The 21,181-nt window shown below is 39.9% G+C and overlaps 1 protein-coding gene across 1 annotated transcript in view; it reads right to left on the bottom strand.

The window, feature by feature from the left end:
- Window positions 1-13,574: 13,574 nt before the first annotated feature.
- The window catches only part of SLC22A15 (solute carrier family 22 member 15), a 33,357-nt gene continuing 25,750 nt past the window's right edge, over window positions 13,575-21,181 (bottom strand). Inside the window, exons 10-12 of the mRNA XM_075721650.1 lie at window positions 20,172-20,244; window positions 16,677-16,865; window positions 13,575-13,661 (exon numbers count right to left, since the gene is read on the bottom strand). Coding sequence (XP_075577765.1) covers window positions 13,575-13,661; window positions 16,677-16,865; window positions 20,172-20,244 — 349 coding nt within the window. The remainder of the gene's footprint in view (window positions 13,662-16,676; window positions 16,866-20,171; window positions 20,245-21,181) is intronic.

A 21,181-nucleotide genomic window follows, 5' to 3' on the forward strand; every position in this document is an offset into this window, starting at 1 on the left:
CACAGGGTCATTCAGTCCAGTTCCCGCTATCAGGGACAATAAAGATCTCATCTGAGTGAACTTCTACTTCATTCACTGCTCTGTAACAGACCAAAGGCTAGCAGAGAAAAAGACCAAATGGCCACAGCTGTAATTCAAAATTTTAGAGAAGATAACAGACCCTCAATTCAAACCCAGTATGCCTGAGAAAAGGCCACTATGCAAGTACTGCTTTCTCCTGCCCTTGGTGTATACTGTTTCTGAAAGCCACACCACCCCAAAAGCTCACCCTCCCTATGTACCATACAAGGAACATTAAAAATTAATTTCCTAGTGATTTTGTTTCTCTATGACATCTTCACACCAACTTTAAAAGATTTACACCCTTCACAGAATCATCATTATAAACACTAATGGAATATAACCTGTGATCTGGCAAACTCATGCTGGCTCCATTTTATAGATGGGAGTTGGGGTGAAGGGTTCAAGAAAGCAACAAACTTTGGTGAGAAAAAGGGACTTACCCAGAGCTAGTGCCAATTTCAGCTGTAGTATTCAAAGGTTCTGTCCTAATCACTGCATCAGTAGTGCATGCGTTGACAGGGCTTGCAGAGGCTTGAGAGGATTTTTCTCCACTTCCTTCAACAAGGTGTTAATCAAACATTTCAAAGTGAATATCAAACAAACCAGAAAGAGAGCTTAACCCAAACAGAATAGGGCCTGTGCAAGCACAAGGCTCCCACTACTATTTGAGAACAAATATACAGCAGGGTGGGCATTTGGTACCCACTGCAAATGTATCCATGGGTCAGGATATGCAACACAGCTAGTTTCATGCAGGTTTAAAATCACAGGGAAAAAAACCAGTATACGAAGTACAAGTAGCCACTTCCACTATTACAGAAAAACAAGGGTGACTGCAGAGCCGGAAACAAGCACCATAGAAGAAAGAAGGCAGCATTGCAGACTCAAGCTGGCAGGGCAGATCTTCACAAAGGGCACTTACAGGCATGCTGAAGGATGGAACCCTGCTGCCCTCCTGTCACACAAGGGAGCTCTGCACTCACCCGCATTTGGCTCCTTCATGTAACTGTAGACAGAATACTTCCTCTAACAGATTCTATTTTACTGGAGCCCAGAGTTTGGAAGATAGCACCTCATATTTGGGGCAGAGGGAGAAACTGTCAGTCAATTGCAAGGACTTGTGCAGAGCTGGTCTCTGCTATTTGGTGTACCCACCATCCAAAATGAGGTAGAGAGTTTCTACCAAATCCAAGTGCTACTAATAGCTTTGGGAGGTGACAAAGCTTTGCAGGGTCTCTTGGAAGAAGCAGCAGTTGATCAAGAGAGGAATTACCCTAACCTGAACAACCTCCTTTATCAGTAGCTTTTACTTGCACAGAGTGCCTGCATACTGTTTATGCTTGTTTCTCTGCTTATGTGAAGCAGACAGCTCCATCATGACATTAGTAAAGGCATCACCTTGCCCTGGCATGGCTGGTAAGCAGAGCAGCTGGAAGACAGGTCAGGGATCAGGAGTCTTATACTGCAAGATGCAGCATCTAAGAGCTAACAACAATCCTAAAAAAATAATAAATACCCCCCCACACACACATTAGAACACTCCAGCTCCGGTCCAGTCCATAGCTCAAACCATAGCTGAATCAAAATAAAGCTAAACTAGTTTTTTAATTGTTTCTGAACTTGCAAACTTCCAAGTGATCCCATCTGCACGGGTCAGTCAGCCTTCCCTTCAATGAGTCCTCACGACATTCCCCTTTGTAGTTTGGTCAAGCTACTGCATGGATTATACAAAGTGCAGAGGGATGAACAAAATCACCCACTTTCAGCTGCAGAACAAATTGCAGGATTGTCCTATCTTAGGTACCTTTCAGTTGCAGAAGTGCAGAAGGGAAAATGAGATCAAAAGGAATATTACAATTTTTCTGGTGCATATTACCTCCTCCCTCACCAAGACAGAGGTAAATCTGATCAGTTGCATCTTTGTCATCTTTACTAGAAAAAGAAATGGCAAGAATAAGTCACCCAAGAACCGCTTTTCCAAGTATGACATTATATTACCCACTGTTACCAAGTTTGATCAATAAGTTGAAGTTCCACTCTGCTCCCTGCAGCAAGGGCTGGTCATTGAAGGTGCTCTTAAGTAAGTAACAGATGAGGATCAGAGACCATTATTCACCAACAGAGAGAGAATTTGACCCTAAGTATTTGTGTTGTCTCTGTGTAACCAACAGATGCAAGATACAAGATGATAATGCCAGAAAAAAAGCAGAGTTGTGTCTCTCAGAAGTGCACTGCTTGGAAATAGTCTATGAGTCCAGTACAAGTAAGGTAACTTTAGTTAAATTTCAGCCTGGTGCAGTTTGGAAGAACCGAGTAATTTTGCCTAGTAGCTGCTTGGCAGCTAGTAGGCAATGCTTACTACTGCCATCTCAACACCAGTACTGGCTGTTATTGGCAAGCGACAAGCACATTTCTCAAAACGTCCCTGCTTTCCAGGGATGGCACTTTAGTTCCACACCTCCTGTTTGATGACTTCCAGAGGCATCTTCCTCTTGTCAGTGTGAAAAATTACTGACCACAGAAGCATCAACACAAAGCAAAGATTAGAGCTACACTGACCAAAAACAAAACAAAAGAATCACAGCCACATGAACCACAGTCCTTCCCATATGTAATTTGTGGCCCCTTCCCCCATTCTTGGTCTCTCATCCTGTTTTTCCTTATCTTGGCCCAACAGAGAGTACAACACAATGGCTTCGTAGTCAAACAGGCTCCAGTTACAGCAAGATGCAGCCAGTTCCCAGAGAAAGCATAGGCAAGCAAAGCTACATTTAAGAGCAGCCCAAGTTAAGGAAGTTTCGAAAGAAGGGTGTGTCAATGCAAATCAGCCCTTGGGTACAGCAGATCATACTGTCATACCCAGTGGCTGCTCACAGAAGTACTCCTTATCCTCACGTAGATGACAACCAACAAAGTCTTTCAGGCCCACAGTTCCCCACAGCATGCAGTTGAAACATATTAGAGAGGAGGGAACAACAAATTTGAATGGCTATGGGTGGAACTATGCTGAGCACATAACTAGAGACATCTGAAAAACTGGGCCTTCAATCATCACCTCCATGGTGAAACAGCAGCAAAAGTGAAAACAAAAGTAAAATCCTAAGTATCTCAAGTACCAGAAATAAGAGTAAGGCTCACAGGAATTGGAAATAACAAGGACAAAAGATGGCCTTTGTCTAGAACTTTAGATCAAGGGATGAACAATACAAGTGATTTTGGATGCTGGTGTATGCTTCATATATTCTAATTACTCATTCTAGAAAGGCTGCTGATGAAAACACTTGGAGTTCAAAAGACTTCAAAATACCTTGTTTAAAGCTTCAGGAGATTCTAGAAACCATATGATATTTAATCAGGAAAGATACTTAAGATGGTTGCATTTTTCTTTTGCAGTAAGCAACACAAGAGCAAAGGATGACTTTTGCAGTGGTCTGTGCCCAGGAAGCATGAATAGGGAGTCTGGCTGGATTATTGTTCTTAGCTCCATGTTGAGGAAGAGTAAAAAGCAACGTAACACAAGGTCTGGTAATACTACCTATCAAGTAGACCACCTGTCATCTTTAGTATGTATACTTTAAAATAATGATAGATGAGGTGCTTTGTTATCTGCTCAAGGGACCAGCTATGGAAGGAGAATCTTTTTTTTTTTTTAAGCATATACAGAGGTATGAAAGCTCTGGTGCAGTTTAAAATAGAGCACTGATCCCTATTTCCCACAGTCACTTTTTTTCAGATTCAGACAATATTTTCTTTGTCACTGGACAGGAAATGCAGTCAAGCTCTTTATCACCTCATTTCCAGGTAATGAAGGCAAATTCAAATTCTGCCATTCCCCACCAAGCTTTTAGGCACAGGGGCTATGTTTTTGTGCATTTGCATAGCACTTTAAAGAAGTGGTGTTAAGTGCCAACTAGTGTTCCTGGGAACTCCCCCAGTTCAAGTGTTAGTAACACCACCACAGACATTTTGCTATGCTAAAACCCCCCAAAGTGCTTCCAGTCTTTCAACATCAATCAGCACAACTGAAGCCAGTAGTAAATTGATTCTCACATTCTACTGGTGCCAGTTTTTGTTAGAAATGATTTGTGATAGATATGGTGGAATATATTGATTAGTACTGACAGTCCCAGTTTCCCAGGCGTTTTGTAGCACTGCCATTCCAAAATGACCTGCTTTCCACCTTGTCAATTTTCTTCTGCAGAGTCTGTTATAAATATCTATTCTATTCTGAGAGCTTCAGCCCCCTCCAGAAAAACAAAACAAAAGGGTCAGACAAGTAAAAAAAAAATCAGTACAATAAAATAGGTTTGTAGTGTTGCAAAAGAGCTTGTTTTTATTGAGAGATTTTCTGTCAGGGGAAGAAAAGGCACAAAATAAGTTACAAAGACATTATATGAACTGTATGAGTCAGAGGCAGTATCAGAGCTGTTACAAATCACCTAAAAGTTGGCTTACTAGATTAGCCTCTACACAAATCTTAAAAAGAAAAAAATATATTTCAAATGATCAAAATCATTCAGAAATTAAGTGAGAATGTAAAGACCACCAGTATTAACTTTTGACTGAATTCACTTGGGCTTACCACCATCATCCTCTCTTAGAAGACAGATATCACTGGAAAATATGTAGTATTTCAGAATTATTTTTATAACTAATTTACATTTTATAAATTCAGAACCTGATATTTACCTTTCATACCTCCAGTGAACTACAGTACATACAGGTAAGGCAGTATGCATAGGAAATACATTAAGAAAACAGAACAGATAAGTGCAATTATTCTGAATATTTCAACATTTGTTATGGTCCCTCACCTATGGCAAAGAACATCTTAAAAAGATGGATCCAACAGCTGTTCACAGAACATATGAATATACTACCATAAAAGGTCTATTGTGGAAAAACTTATGCTGTCTTTAGTTATGACTTCTCAGATCAAGTATTCTAAAAACAGACTTTTCAGCAGTACAACTCTGAGTTAACAGCACACTAATAGAGTTAAAGAAGAGAAAGTACTTCTGAAATATATCAGTCCTCATTTTAATGTGGGAAGGCTCATAACACTCAGTATTCAAGTAATCCAAATTAAATATTTAAAAATACACACACCAACTATATACAACTTTATTTTTGTTGGAAGCAGTGAATCTATTTCCCCTATTCCTACTTTTGTGTTACTCAACTCTAAACTGGCAAGGACTTTTGATTGTTGGTTCAAATTAAACTGGCATGAGGAAACAATACAAAGTCTACAGGATATAGAGACCATACAAACATTTGTTTTCATGATGATGATGGGTTGAGCAGAAAAAGTAGTTTACCCCTTTGGCTGCTCCTCTGGTCAAGTGGAGATCTAAGTTCTGTCTTCTGAAATCAGCAGGGATGCAAATGCAACCAGACACAGAACTTGGCTATAAATGTCTGATTATGTCCTTAGGAGTTTCATTTACTTGACCCAAGACAACAGTAACACAGAAAGGGCATACAGTACCAACTACCACTCACAAAAGACTGTCAGCCCAAACTGTAAGGACTTGATTTGCAAGAAAACCCTGTACAGTCATGTATTGAGCATAACTGTCAGGATTTTGGTAGTGAGGGGGCTGCAGGGTGTCTTGTGTGGAAAAAGGCCAGGGACTGCTCTGTGCTGGTCCCAGCCAGGTCAGCCACAGGCAGCACAGAAATCACAGAATGGCTGAGGTTGGAAGGGACCTCTCAAGGCCATCTGGTCCAATCCCCCTGCTCAAGCAGGACCACCTACTAAAGCAGGCTACCTAGGACAGTGTCCAGATGGCTTCTGAATATCTCCACACATGGAGACTCCACAACCTCTCCAGGCAACCTGTGCCAGTGCTTGGTCACCCTCACAATAGACAAGTTGCTTCCCTATGTTCAGACGGATCCTCCTGTGTTTCAGTGTCCATTGACTCTTGGGTGCAGTGGGCACCTACCCACTGCACTCCAACACTCCAGAGGAGCTTCTGGCACTTCTGCAAAAGCATGTTTAAGAAAGGGCAGTAAATGCCAAGAAAGAGAGAATACAGTGTTATAGCAGTAGGAGGGGAAAAAAGGATAAGACCATGCCAGCACAAGAGGAGCAGAAAGGAGACAGCTGAGCAGGAGAAATGCCAAAGGAAAATCATAGCCTAGCAGACAGAGGCTGAGAGTAGACTCAGAAGGAGCTACAACTCTGAAGGGACCGCGGCTGGTGAAGAAACCCACATGAGAGAAGTTGAGGAAGAAACAAGGAGCAGTGAAAGAACAGCAAGCACAACAGACTGATCCCAATCTCCTGTGCTGCCTGTTGCCTTGCTGAAGGGACTGAGCATAACACACAGGCAAGGAACTGGAGACCACCATGGGGTGGGGGATGGCATGGTGGGAGAGAGGGAAGAATGGTGTCTGGAAGAAAGCAGCAGTATTTTCCCTAAATGTTTTATTTATTTTTTTCTTTCAATACCAAACCCAGTAACTAAAAGCTCTTTAACTGGCAATAAATTAAATTTACTAAAACTCCAACTCAAAACTTTATTGCCCCCGAAAAGTCATGTCCTCAGCTGAGGTTAGTATAAAATTAAGGGCCTTCTGGCCCTTCTAAAAGCAAAGAATACACACAGGAGAACCCATGTTTTAAGTGTCATTATTCTGCTCCTTCAAAAGCTTAAGTCTTTTAACTAAATTTAAAAGGCCTTTAAGAAAAACTTGCAACACAAGGAGGACTTGTGGTCCTTAAGTCATACATTCCGACATAAATAAAAAAGGAAATATTTTGTAGTTTCCAAAAAAATCAATTAAATACACAATTGACAAAAAAGCTCAACATAAAGAGGTAGCTTAAAAAAATCAATTAGATTCAGGAAGGAAAGGTAGTGCAATAAAAGTATCCATATGATAAATATACTTCCAATTTCTACATGACTTAAATTTTACCAAGAACAAAATAAAACTTGCGTTAGATTTTGGGGAGTGACAAGGATCAAATACTCAAACCTGGTCTTTTAGAGGCATACTTGAAATCATAGCAAACACAATAAATTCTTTTATCACAAATCAGCCAGCAGTTGTCTGCTCTATAACAATTTTCATCACTATGCAACACTTTTTTTTCCTCCTACAAACCAACATCAGAAATGCCTGTCTCCCAATCAAGTCTGCATCATTTAGAAACATTTTGTTTGAACACAGATGTGCCAGATATATTTACTTAAAGATGTCCCATGAAAAGCAACTTTCAATATTGGCAAAGGTTTTCTTACTGCCATACTTTTTATCTGCCTCCTGATAATGCAGGTATAATATGAGCACCTCAGGCATGTTGGTGGGAAGCAGTAACATGCATGCTAAAGACCCATTTCCTCTACAAACCTTTTGTAAAGGAGGGTGGGCAAGTACTTTAAACATCTCCATTCTATAAGCTTGCTGTATACGAGAGGACCCTGACACTCCATGGTCCCACTTTATTCTGCATACACGCTGGAGAAAGCAGATTATTTCTTCTAAACCATTCTTCTGTGGGCAGCCAGCTCTTGCTGTAAACTTTTAGCCACCTGCCTATTTACTGACAAATAAGCAGCCATGACAGCACTGACTTGCAGCGAATTTTAGTTGCAATAGGGATTTAAACTCTAGACATTATTATCTAGCAATGCCTCAGACTGCATTTTATAGAAATCTGCTAGATCCTATGAAGCTCCAGGCAAGCTGTTATTAGTAATGCTGACTTGTAAGGCTGATGAACTAACAAATTCCAATGTGCGGCTTTTAACCGGGTTTTATCAGTCTTAGAGTAAGCTTTGACATTTGCAACTCAGAAGCGAACACACTGCAGATTTCTCTATAATGGCTACATGGTACAAATTCTGCACACTCTACAAAACCTACGCTTTATCTTAAATCCTTCATTTAATTTCTTTGGTTTCTCAGAAACAAAAGCTACTTAAGTGAACTGAGCAATGAAAGACAAGCCAACAAAGGTAACACTCTTTCTGTCCCCTAAAGCTCCAGAGTTGCTTGTAAATACCAGTTTTAGCAGGCTGCATGGAAAAAATTCCAAATGAATGCAGCTAGAACTAGTTTTGGACCATTGCTTTCCAGCAAAAACTGTCTTTGGCACTTACATAATCCAATTCTATGATGTTACTTTACACACAGTCCCATATCAAGTTGACTGAGGAAATTAAAGACGACTTTTATAAAACAGGCACTTCAGATTAGAACAGAAAAATCTGCTCCCCATTAGGCAATACAGGAGCTTTTTTCAGAATGACAGAAATGGCAAGTAGTACCAAAAATAAGATGAGAGAGTTCAGTAAATTCATACTGTCAAGGTGAAAGTTTTACCTAACCCTATTAAACAACAGTAGCACCTGGAATATCTGAAGGCTACAATAGACTGGATAACGCATTAAAAATACAGAGCATGCAAAAATTCTGTATAAATTTGTTCACCCTCTAATTCTACGTTTATATCTGTCACATAGGTTCTCTTATGTAGGTATCTTTCTTCCACTTAATACATCTTGTAGTAAGATACAAGCAATGAGACTCAAAATACAACTATGCCCTAAGTCTCCTGTCTGGTAAACAGCTAAATATAGACATTTCTGACACAGGCATTAAGTGTGTCAGGCCAGACTAACTTCCACCACCAAATGACAGCATTGCTCTTGGGCTTTTCTGACATATTTACTGGAAGGCTCACAACTTGCATGCACAGATGCTTAGATTCAGCTGTGCCAAAGAGCATGATCAAAGAAGCTCTAACAGGATGGGAAAAGGTATACATAGCACACCATCCTTCAGCTAAAACAAAATAATACTAACCAAATCTGCAGTCAGTGATTGTGCAGAAGACTCGGGAACAACAGTTTTAGCTGAAATGTTTCCATTAACACACTCCAGGAAAAGTAAGTTTCTTCCTCACTTTGCCCTTTTCCTCAGCACAACAAAAAGCATTCTCTTGCAAACTGCTTTTATATGCTCAGGTGAAATAGGCTGGAAAATGTACAGCTCAACTGCATTCCCCATGGTTCTGCAAAGGATATTCTGCTAACCTCAGTACATCCATGCAGTCTCAAAACCCTGGCATGCATTGTGCACTGTGAGCAGAGGAACATGTGGCTGCACTCCTGCAAAGCCTTGACCATAACAAAGGTGGCAACAAGCTACAACCTGCTCCATGTTAATTAGGTGTCTCTGGAGAGGTGTGGACATGGTCTTTGCTCAGCACCCTGACCTGAACACCAAGTCACCTGTGGCCCTCCTTTAACACAGAGCTTCTAAGCTTCTAGTGTGTCAGGGAGTCTCTGAACAGCACTTTTCCAATCCCTAAATGGAGAGCACTAGCTTTGTTTCCAGGGGACATAGTTTAAAAAATAAATTTGTCAAATCACTTCCCTATTCTATTCAGCCTATCAAAAATAGGCAGGTAGTAAAATCCTTTTAGAAGGCTGAAGGATCACTTCACAAAAAGTTGTGTGACAAAAATGCATCAAGTAATTCTAATCTTCCAATCTTTCTAAAGGCAGGCTGGCAAATTAAGCAATGACCAGTTATACAGCATTCTCCAAAAGAGGACTTTACAAGTTTTAATGATTTTAGTGACATGCCGTTTCATAGAAAAGCTGAGTCCAAAAGAAAACTGAAGCATGACACATTTTATATTGATCAAAAGAAATGTTTCATCACTAAAGTAGTAGTGCTGAACAAAGTTGATATCAAAAAGGAAATGATGGAACTGGAGTACCCAATAGGACATCCTGGAACCAATGCTAGCTCTAAAAGGAGAAGCTTCAAGTCAACACAAGGAGCAAGAAGGGTACTTCCACCCAATGACTACTATTTTGTGTTTTCACTTATCCTTGCCCTGAAGTATTTCTGTTGAAGCCTCTATTCTTTCAACTCCCTCCAGCTAATTCTCCTCCATGCTGTCTCACATGACCCATCACTCTCCTTCACTCCTAGCTGTATTAAAGTATCACTTGTGAGGTCTCCAGACAGCAGAATCCCAAATGTACCTCACCTGAGACAGTATTAAGATCTGACTAATCAGCACCATGGGAAAGCCCCTCTCATCTCCAGCACAATCCCACTAAGTGAGCTGGCTGAAAAAAAATGACAACTACAAAACCAAAGGAATCCAGCAAAGGAATTCCCATCTTGGGGGTAGGTATCCTAGTGCCTGCAAAACACAAAAAACAGTTAATAGTGCAGGCTGCTTAGTATACAAAACTACTCTAGCAAAAAGTGTCAGATAAGGTTTGTCATACTTCACTCAACTATAGCAAGGATATTGGGTCTCAGACTCTTAGCATTATAATATGTCATAAACTGTGATATAGCCAGTGCTGTATCAGCCTCTGCTCTCCAGTAGCTCCGCAGGGCAAACTTACTGCCCAAACACCAAGATTTATTAATTGGGCCTATGCAGACTGCTTACATATAACTTCAAAGTCACAAGTTCTCTCTGACCTTCTGACTTTGGCTTTCAAGTAACACAGTTGCGAGACCCATAACAGCAGGCACTGTTCAGCTGAAGAACTGCTTAGCAATAATGTTCCATCTAGATACACAAAATGCTGACCACACAGGCTACGAAACACTATGCAGCATCTCTCCCCAGTGAATGCTACATATAGCACAAGTATCTCAATATTATAAAGCATTACACTCTATGGGTAAGAAAAAAGTGATCCTACAGGTTTCTGTACCAGAGGACCAGTTCTTATAAAACAAACCTCTCTGAAAAGAAACTCAGTGCACCTAACAGATTTGGACTTCAGAACACAAAGGGGGAGAGCAAGTAATTGTAAGAAGTCTGATACTACATTGCTGAGCTCCTCCTGGAGGGATTCTCTCCTATAAAACTTCTGAATTAACTGGCCAGGGAAAGTAACAATAGAGAGTTCCTATGGTTGACAAAAAAACCAGATTGCTGCCCTTTATAATTCCAAAGGTGCAAACACGGGACAGATAGAAGATTAAAAGAAGAGCAGCAACTTTTATGGAAAAAATTGCTGATGTTTTCTTCACTATTGTTTTTGCAATTTTACGTATGTATACTCATGATTCTATGATATAAAAGTGCATGAGTGGAGAGGTAAGTTTAATTGTAAGTTGAGGACTGTCACAAAATCCAGCTCAGATCCTGCATAGTGATCTCCTCCACCTGAACCATCCTACTGTTCTAAGGACAATTATGTTGAGGTGTCCCATGGCATGAACAGGGTTTCCAGTAGCAGATAATGACAGTAAAACTATGGAGGGAGGAAGGCTAACAGTTCCTGTCTGCCTCAGGTGACTACTCCACCTGCCATCCAAAGAGGGACAAAGGCAGCAAACACCTAAAAACACCTGTTGGGTCTTGGCAGCCTGTTAATACCACCAGGCTTACCACTGTTTGCTTCTAAGTGAGCAGGTTTTACCCATCTAGAACCCATCAGCAACAAAAAAGTCATTTTTTCAGCTGTCCGTAATTCAAAGTGTGAATGCAAAACTAAATTCTTTGAGCAAAGATTCACCCTTTCCAAGTACCTTATTTGGCCCTTTTGTATGCAAGAAGATTGCTCCAAATACAGCAGAAAGACTATCCAGCTGGGTTTAAGAGTGCCCTGACACATCTACAACAACTGTTCAACAGTCTGGAAAAAACAAAGTGAAGACTGCAGGCTGGAATTCTTCTAGTGAAGCTCGTAACACAGGCAGAAAAATCACAACAGTACTGACACATTGTCCATAGGGACTGAAGTTCCCAACTTTGCTCACAGTCAATGCTTGGATCAAGTTCAGGCCAAGTGGGAGTACTGCATGCATGAATCTGCATTCTCTGGGCTGCCCTCTGCACCAACCAGGGTAGTTGAACTTTGCTCAGCATTACAGTTCCCAGTAAACAAAATTCAAGCAGCTAGCTGCAAACTTCAGATGCTGGTTACTTCTACTTCCTTTCAGAGTAAAGGAGCTTCCCAGTTTAACCAGAAAATATTCAGCAGTCAGCTTTTCAATTTTAATTCAATTTTTTTTTTTAGTCTAACATCCACAAAAATGGCTAGCAAGCCTGGCAATATATTTGCCACCATTGTGTGGCACTTTGCTAGGAACTCCAAGTATAAAGACCAACAAACATTTTATGGAAATCAATCAATAAATAGAAAGCCACAGGTTAGAGGATGAAGATGACAATGTAATCAAGAAAACAGAATCCTTGTAAAGCCTCATTTTTGTAGTCGGAACATTTCATATTTCAAGATTTCACATCCCTCTAATGAAGCATTTACAGAAAGTTCAGTGTAAACAGGAGAGTGAAGTTGTCTTCCTCAATAAGGTCAAGTAACCAAGTGCTTGAGCAAGCACCTGATTAAGAAACAACATCAAGTAACCAAACGCTGCCTCAAAGAGATTTGCCCCAATTTTTTTTTAAAATGAGAACTTTATCTACACACAAGAATTTTAAATAAATACTAGCAGCTTCCTGGTAATAATCCCCAAAATGTAACAGCAACCCATAGTTCCTCTTACCATTTCAGAGTTAAGTTTCTTCCAGAAAGACAGATAGAATATATAGCTTATTTTTGTGGACCTAACACACACCTCGCACACACAGTATGTGACAAATACCTCACCTATGTCCCACCCATGAGATTACACCCTTCACAGAATTATTTCACTGCACAGAGAAGTTGCTGAGCCTCACTATTTATGGCAAAGTGAGGACAAGGTAGAAGTAGGCAAAGCTATGAACAGCAGTGCTGAGATGTGGGGAACATGTAGCAAATGTATGCATTAGACAGCCCAAGAAAATTCTCAGTTGATGAAAAGAAGGAAAAAACCCAATCAGTAACATCCTTTTGGTCTGCAGGCTTTATGGTTGCTCTCTTCTGTAGTCCTTCCTCCTGGCCTTTCATTATCACTAAGTTAACACACAGCTCAACAGCTGCACCCTGTAACTCTATACAGGTGTCTGTGTGCAGAGAGAGAAACCTTATGTTCACAGTTGCTTCTCCCCCATTTAGTATGCAAAAGCCATTTTAACATACAATTTCAGGAATATGTTCCCATTGGAGTAGCACAGAGCACATTCTGTGACCACTTTCACTCTACAGAAAAACAAACAGTGGGTGTTTTCCAGTTTATCAATTTATACTGAATCAAAATCAACCGCCTTGAAAATAAAATACAAACATGTGCATTGATGATCTGTCTAAATCTGTCTAAGCCTAGGTATTTCTCAAGCCTAGGAAATTACATGATCCCACCCTTGCTGTCTCACCTAGCTTCAAATGTATTCCGTGCACTGTCATTCTGAACCACAAGAATTTGAATGGCTGTCTGTTATGGAGAGCATCAGTGGTGTAATTAGTCTGAACAGTACTCAAATCCCTCTCCTAGTCGGAAGAAACACAGGCACTTGCCCAATTACATTCCCTGACAGGTGAGGTCCCCAATACTAGTCTTACAGCTGGACTGACTGGACAAGTAAGAAAAGGCATAAAATAGGCTAGTGTTTCTTCTTTTCATTACTTGATCATATGAGTCTCTTCATCAGCGTCATAAAACTCCTCATCTTCACTTCCACTCCCTGCAGAACTGTCTTTGTCTCCAGACTAGAAACAGAAATGAAGTCACTGGTTAGTGCAGAAGCCACTAAATCAATCTCAAGATACATAAGCACAAACCATTACACCTCTGTTGGAACACTTGTGGAGAAAAAGTAAGAAAAGACAGGTCAAATCACTGTATTAAAACTTTGCAAAAAAACATTGTGTGAATTAAGATTTCTTTGTGTCCTTGGTGCTTCAAAGTCTGTTTAAAGAGATAAGCTTTTAGTGGATGTACACTAGAGAATACATGCAGGAGAGACTGGCTAGAAAGGTTCTGAAGTGATAATCTACTCAGCTTTCTTTAAATTAAGGCTAAGGTCCTCACTCTGTGGTGAGCTACTGGAAACAGGCTCAGAACACACAGATCACTTGAGTACGTAAAAGCCTCTCCATCCTGAATTATTACTCCTCCATGTGTAGCATGGACATTTTCCTATGCAAGTTTCATTAAAAAGATCTCCCTGCAATACCAACTAAATGTGTTACGGAAAAGGGAAAAAACATTACCACTTCATATGTTCAGGAAGAAAACTCCCTATTATAAGCATACCTACTCCAGCCAGAGTCCTTTTAACAACGTAATTTATATCATATACCAAAACTAAAGTCAGCTATGACACCTAATTGATTTTTACTTGGCCAGTGTAGCATTTTTCCATGGAATTCATACAAATTATTCCAGTTTAAAAGATATTCTCTTGCTAGTATAAACTCCATCTAGTTTGAGTACTTAGGATTTTTTTTTCCCAGTATGCTTGCATCCACCCTAAGACTTCTGCCTGCCTAGTCATATGCGAAGAAGGGAGAGACAGAGGGTAAAAAAACAGAGAAATGGAAATCATGTTCCTGACTGACAGTACCATGCAAGCAAAATCTGTAGCTTTAGATATGTCTTCAGAGGAGTTTTGCTACAGCAATGTGGGTTATAACTGCAAAGGAATTTCAAACAGTTTGAGCACTAAGACCTGTCAGAACATATAGAGGGAATCATGTTATGCTTTTTTCTGGATTTCTAAAATTATTTGAGGAAAGTCAGGCTATCACTGGATGCTGTCCAACTTGAATATCACATTCATATGTTAACAGGGACAAAACCTCCACTCTGGGCAACCAGAATGCATGTTATCCTGAAAGTGGTACAAAAGGACAATGGATTCCACAGGAGGAATTCAGGGTATGCCAAATAAATTCTACATCTTTCTTACAGCAGCTTCGTAAGACCTCTCCATGGCCTTGTCAAATAGGGTTAATGTTTAACAGCTTTCCATTTTGTCAGCACTTTCTTTGTGAGCTTTAAAATAGACCCTTAATGTATCACAGACATTCCAAATATAACTTCACTGAAGTTACAGGATTACTTAGGCCTGAACCAGTGACTTTTTTTTCATTTGGATTCAATAACTTTAATCCATCTGGGGGAAAGTATTGCCTTTTGTGGAACCTGTTCAGGTTGGGATTTTTAAGAAGCCTGCAGAAGTACAGGAAGGAAAAAAAACCTGAGAAGACTGCATGATATAAGTGAACCAAGTTGCGCAAATACTGATACAGACAATACTTGTCACCCCAAAGGGCAATACTGACATTACCTGGTTAGAAAGGAAAATAAAAACATGACTTTCCCCCCTCTAAGTTGTAACACCTGCAGTGTTTGCTAGAATTGTTTTTTGTTAGTAAGCCATCTGCACAGTTAAGATGTAATAATGACATAATTACCAAAATAACATATGATGGATTTGTGTAGCCAGCAAGAATGTGGTGCCATAACACATTATCCAGTATGGTTAAAAATGTTTATAAAATGTGCATGTAAAGTAGCTAATGTATAAAATTAATTGTTACAGGGCTGATTATTTCAAGCTTTCATGAAGGGTGCTTTTGTCACTAAACTGTGTTGCCCTGCCAAAAATAATTACAGCTAAAATTGGTAAACAAGGCAACATGTTGAAGCCTTTGAAAGGAAGCAACTGTTTCATTCTAGAAATAAATGTTACTCTGCCTCCTGATTTCTATAAGTTTATGACTACCTGTGAATCTCAGACTGCTTGGCCAAAAATTAATCAAACAAAAGTAAAGGTGTTACAAGGATCCTGTTTCATCTCAGCCTAATGGGACAACTAACATTTTTTGTTATGAGTTGCCCTTCAAGTCTTCTGACCACTTAGTCAATTGTTACTAGTGCATTGATACTTAAAATTTGGGACCAGAATTTAAACATTAAAATCTTACCCAAATTCAAACACCCGTTTCCAGCTTCCTAGCTACTTCTCTCTAATCCCACTCCATTCACAGAGGAGCAGCCGCATAAAAAAAAATCTCCACACAACTGGAAGATGTACACACCTCAAGAGATGTCCATGAATTTGACAAAATGAAGTATAAAGTGATATGAAAAAACAACATTTAAGGAAACCTCACTGAAAAACATCCTGCTGCCACATTTATTTATGCTTATGCCTGGCAGTTTTGTAGTTCCAATGTTTTCAACAAGTCTCATTTCCCATTCTGGGAAATGGGACAGATCTCAGAGGTTAGTCTAGCTTTAACCCACTTAAAGACTTTCTAGGATAGACCTAACAATTGACATTGCAGAACAGCCAGTGCAGGTGAGAGCAGAAGTACAGCGTGGCTGCCTTTGAGAAAAGCCTTTCACAAACAGGCTTCTGTTTTCTTTAATATCTAAGGCTTCCCAAACTTCAATGGCAAGCTTTGCATGAAGCATGCTGCAGCAATCCATCTTACAGATTAGAGAAGCACAGACACTACTGCATCCTTTATCCCAAAGGAAAAGATTGTAAGCTTTTGGCCTTGAAGGGATGAATTAACCCAGCTATGTTTCAGCCTGCATTTCCAGACAGCATTTCAGACATGATGGTAAGGTTAGTAAACTATCTTCTGTAACTGCTTGGGGCCTATCCTCCACAGCCCAAGAATCACTATCCTAATCTATTTAGAGTGGCATATTCAAGCTGACAGCTGAAATAAACACAACAGAAAAGTACTGGGAAAAAAGGAATATACCTGTGAGCCATCTAGGGCTTGCAGTGACATGGCTTCATCACCCAGCCTCCAGTACGAGCATACCTGCAGGTCTGAAATAGTTTCTAGCAAAGGGCTGTTTAAGGTCTCTGGCAACAATAAACTTAAGAGCCCAGACAAAAGACCAGTTGCTCCAAACACAATGTAAGGCAGAGACCACTGTACAGATTTCTGGGAAAAAAAAAAAACAGAAAGCATTAGGTTGAGATTGGTTCCACCTAGTTCATACTGCATATTAAAGCACTTAACCAACCATTCCATCTGGCAAGTGTTCTTATTCAGCATAAAAGTTACCAATCCTACTTTTTTTTTTTTTAAACCAATATTGACAATTGTATCTTAGCAATACTATTAGATCCACACAGATTTTGGAATGGACATTAAAAAAAAGCCTGCTGAATTTATATTCAATTTTTGTCCATAACATGTACTTTTTAACAAAGGCAACATCACTTTGTAGTAGGGAAGAAAGATCACAGACATGCTGGTTGGAAGAGATCTCCTGAGGTCATCTAGGCCAGTCGCCTACTCTAAGCACAACTACAGCTAACACTAGACCAGGTCAATCATAGCTTTGTGTAACCAAATATTGATAAAACTCCAGGGATGGAGATTCCCCCTCTGAGTAGACTGTTCCAGGGCTGCATTAAGCCTCTCAAAAAGAGTATTTTTCCAAATTTCTTATCTAACCCCCAAGCCAAAACTTCTGGCCAGTGACCCCTGCTGAACTGTTCCACACTGCTGGGAAGATCAAAGGTGCAATAGTCCCTCAAGCTTCATCAGAAGCCATGTGCTCCATGCCCCTGATGATCTTAGTTACCCTCCACTGGACCCACCCCATATTTTTCAATGTCCCTCTAGAACTGGGAGGGAACTTAACCTGTGTGACACATGCTGAATTGGGCCTGATGCAGCTCAGCATGAAGTTTGCCTGTTTGTGATGAGGACACTGCTAGCTCCCATTTAACTTGTCATCCATTATCATACCTGGGTCTCTTCTAGCAAGGCTGTTAGCCAGCCAGCTGGTTCCCAGCCTGTACTGACCATGTAATTAGTCCACACCAGAAATTTATTCTCCTTGTTGGCCTTTATGGATTTCTGTTGGTCCAAAAGGTCCCACTGGACTCAAGATCTACCATTTGGTGTGTCAATCACTCCTTATTTTGCACCCTCTAAAAATGAGGATATATTCTGTCTAACCCTCCACTTGTCACCAGCCACCAAATACTGAGCCTGTCACTATCCCTTTGAGCCTGGTGGTCCATGCAACATCCAAATCTAATTTTCATCCAGGACACTTCCTCAGCTTCCAAACAAGAATGCTGCGGGACAGTGTCAAATGCCTTACAAAAGCCTTTCCTGCTCTCCTCCTTTCCCTCATTCATATTACCTTCTGTGATGAAATGGCTGACTATCAAACCAAGCTGGCTGAGAATGAATTGTCCTTAGTAAATCCATGTTCACTGATCCCGATTACCTTCTTGGCCTTCACATGCTCAGAAACAGACTCTGAGAGGTCATGTCACATGATCTTCCCAGAGACCAAGTTTGAGCTGCTCAGCCGGTAACTCCCTGGATCCACTTTCTGATCTTAAAGATGCATACAGTATTAGCTTTTTTCCACCCCTCCACAGTTATCAGTGACCTTTCTCTACAACAATGGTTTATCACAGATGATGGACACTTGCCTCTCTATCACAGCCAGCTCTTTCATCACCTCTTAGGGAATCTTATCCCATGGAATGGAAAGCTTTCAGCTTTAAGTGTTCTTGAACCTATTGCTCCTCTTTTACTTTAGTTTACTGGCTCTCTGCTTCCTCAACTGTGCTGATATGCAGAGTCTTAGGGTCAAGCTTTGCCTATGAGGACTAAAGCAAAAGTGTTAAGTATTTCAGGTAATTCCATCTAATCCACAAATAGAATGCCCATCCCATTCAACAATGGGCTAAACATTTTCACTAAATTTCCTTTAGCTGATGGAATCCGTCTTTATGCTCCTTGCTAGTTTTAGCTTCAACTGAGCTTTGGCCTTCCTGTTATCACCCCTGACAACCTATGTTTATACTCTTCCTCTGATGCCTGTTCCTGTTTTTACATGGCTTGTTAGAAGCCAAACTACAGTGGGGAAAAGTGTGTGCAAAAATATGAGTCATCTACAATACAGCTCCAGAATGTGTACGTTCACTTTCAGACAACCAGTAAAGCAGGCTCATGTAAAAAAAGGCAAGAGTTTAGCTGTTTGTTTCAAAAACTCCCTTTGTATAATAAAGAACAATTCTAAATTGAGAAAACAACAGGCTGTGATCAAACACAAGAGCTACATTTCATCTCTTATCTCAGCAATTAACTTTTCCCATTCCCAACCTTATTATAAGATCCCCAGACAAAAGATACTGAGAATCCATTAAAATAGCTGAAGAAATTCCAAACCACAAAACTACTTAATTCTTTCCTCAAATCAATGTTCATTTGTTATTTAAAGAGCTATTTTCACTTTCATGGGACCCCTTCAAACACGATGATCCAAGATTTGTGTCTCCTGCAGTGCCAAATCTCTGCTAGATACAACATAATGGATACCCCAACTGCTACATAGAAGCTGCCTATTAAATCTACCTGGGAGACCTGCACCAGTCTCAGCTTTGCCTGTTGTACCCTGGAGGTGCTTGCCCTCTCACCTAGCCAATGTTTCATTCTGCAGATTAAAAGGCTCACTGTGCTCATCTGCCCTTTTGCTGGCCCTCTGCCTGACATAACAAGATGGCAAATAGCAGAGAGGAAAGTTATTCCAGATGAAATCTGTCACATAAAGGAATTGTCACTTGCCCTCAGCAAGCAGTTTGTGTGGAAAAACTGGCACACTTTTACCTGCATAAGACTATGAACACAGAGAAAAACAGTATCATCCCCATGTTTCATTCTTCAGAGTTGTTCTTTGTTGTGACAGACTGCTGTGAAGTTTGTGCTCAAAAGCCTCGCCTGTATATCAGGTCTCCACATCATCTTCATTCAGTGAAAGATAAACCACTTTGCTGATAATTATAATCCATGGGTATTCAATGAAGTGCACTGACAGTAAAACTAATTTATTCTCAGAAATATGAGTTATTGAGCCCATATACTTTATCTTGATGCAGTAGATCTTTTGGGTTTTTCCTATTGCTCGCTTAGGGTTTATAATTGGGTATCACCATCTTGGTATTCTGAAATTACTATATTGCTAAAGTCCACTAGTTAAGTCACAAAATTCTTACAGGGCTAAAATACACCTTCTGAACTAAATAATGTTGAGTTTTTGTCTAATTGCACAGATTATATCACAATGCCTTTGGCCTACCATGATACTGTTAAGACATGCAATTTACATATCTCAGTTTATATATATAAATTTATCCAAAATATTCCCACCTCTGTAAGCTTTGATACATCAGAGTCCCAAAACAAAAATATACATAATAGTGAGAAGTTCAGACAAACCAATGAAGGGACGAAAGGAGCAATGATTCCACCAACACGGGAAAACATGGAGCAGGCACCCATTCCAACATTCCTAAGAAAACAAGAATCATTAATCAGTGACATTTGCGTAGGAGAAATTATGACTTGAAAAGTGCCATTGAGCAAGGAAAAAAGTCTCAGTCATGATCCTGACCACATTAACTGGCAAGGAAAAGTCAAATGTAACTGAACACATCCCAAGACAGGAATTAAAACATATGCTTTGTGCTTAGAGAAGCAAAAATCCCCTGCACGTTCAGAATTCTAACATACATACACAGATAGGCAAAAAAGTGTGATTTCAGTTAATGCATCTTGTCTCTGACTGAAACTTTGGCTAAATTCCTTTAATCAAATCTTATTTATCAGCAGATTTGCCCACACATGAAAAACACCACAGTATAGTTTCACTGGTGGCTGATCATCAACAATAATACCTGGTTAAAATACCTACTAAAAATTGCACCCATATAACAGATGCCTTTGTCTGCTCTGTCAGCACAAGCACAGAGTACTTTTGCCTCTAGTGAGTGAGACCTTACTGTTGCTTACATGTGGCCTACGAAGCATCAAGTTACTTTTACAAAGCTTATTGACAAGTCATCTTCAGTGTTGCTGGTTAAGTATGAATGTTTTAAGAGTTGTCTTGTTTATAAAGCTCTGAAAAAGTTACAGATACCACTCATTAAAGAATTATCAGCAATACTATTGTTGTCTTCATTAGTGGAGAGAGGGCTGTGAGCATACTGAGCAGCCAAAAGGACTGTTGTAGTGTTATATAAAGAATACGGTTAATCTGAAGAGAACACTGCAAATTTGAGGGAAGACAAAGTGAGAAGAGTATAAGGGAAGAAGCTGAGCATATAAAACTACAGATAATCATTATATATAACTGAAAATCTCAAATGAAAAGCTATAGTTAATAGAAAAAAGTAATAGAGAAGTAAAAGGTGATCAGGTAAGAAAACCAGAAAAATGAAGACCTTAAA

This window comes from Pelecanus crispus, chromosome 1 (assembly GCF_030463565.1).
Source record: "Pelecanus crispus isolate bPelCri1 chromosome 1, bPelCri1.pri, whole genome shotgun sequence".
NCBI lineage: Eukaryota > Metazoa > Chordata > Aves > Pelecaniformes > Pelecanidae > Pelecanus > Pelecanus crispus.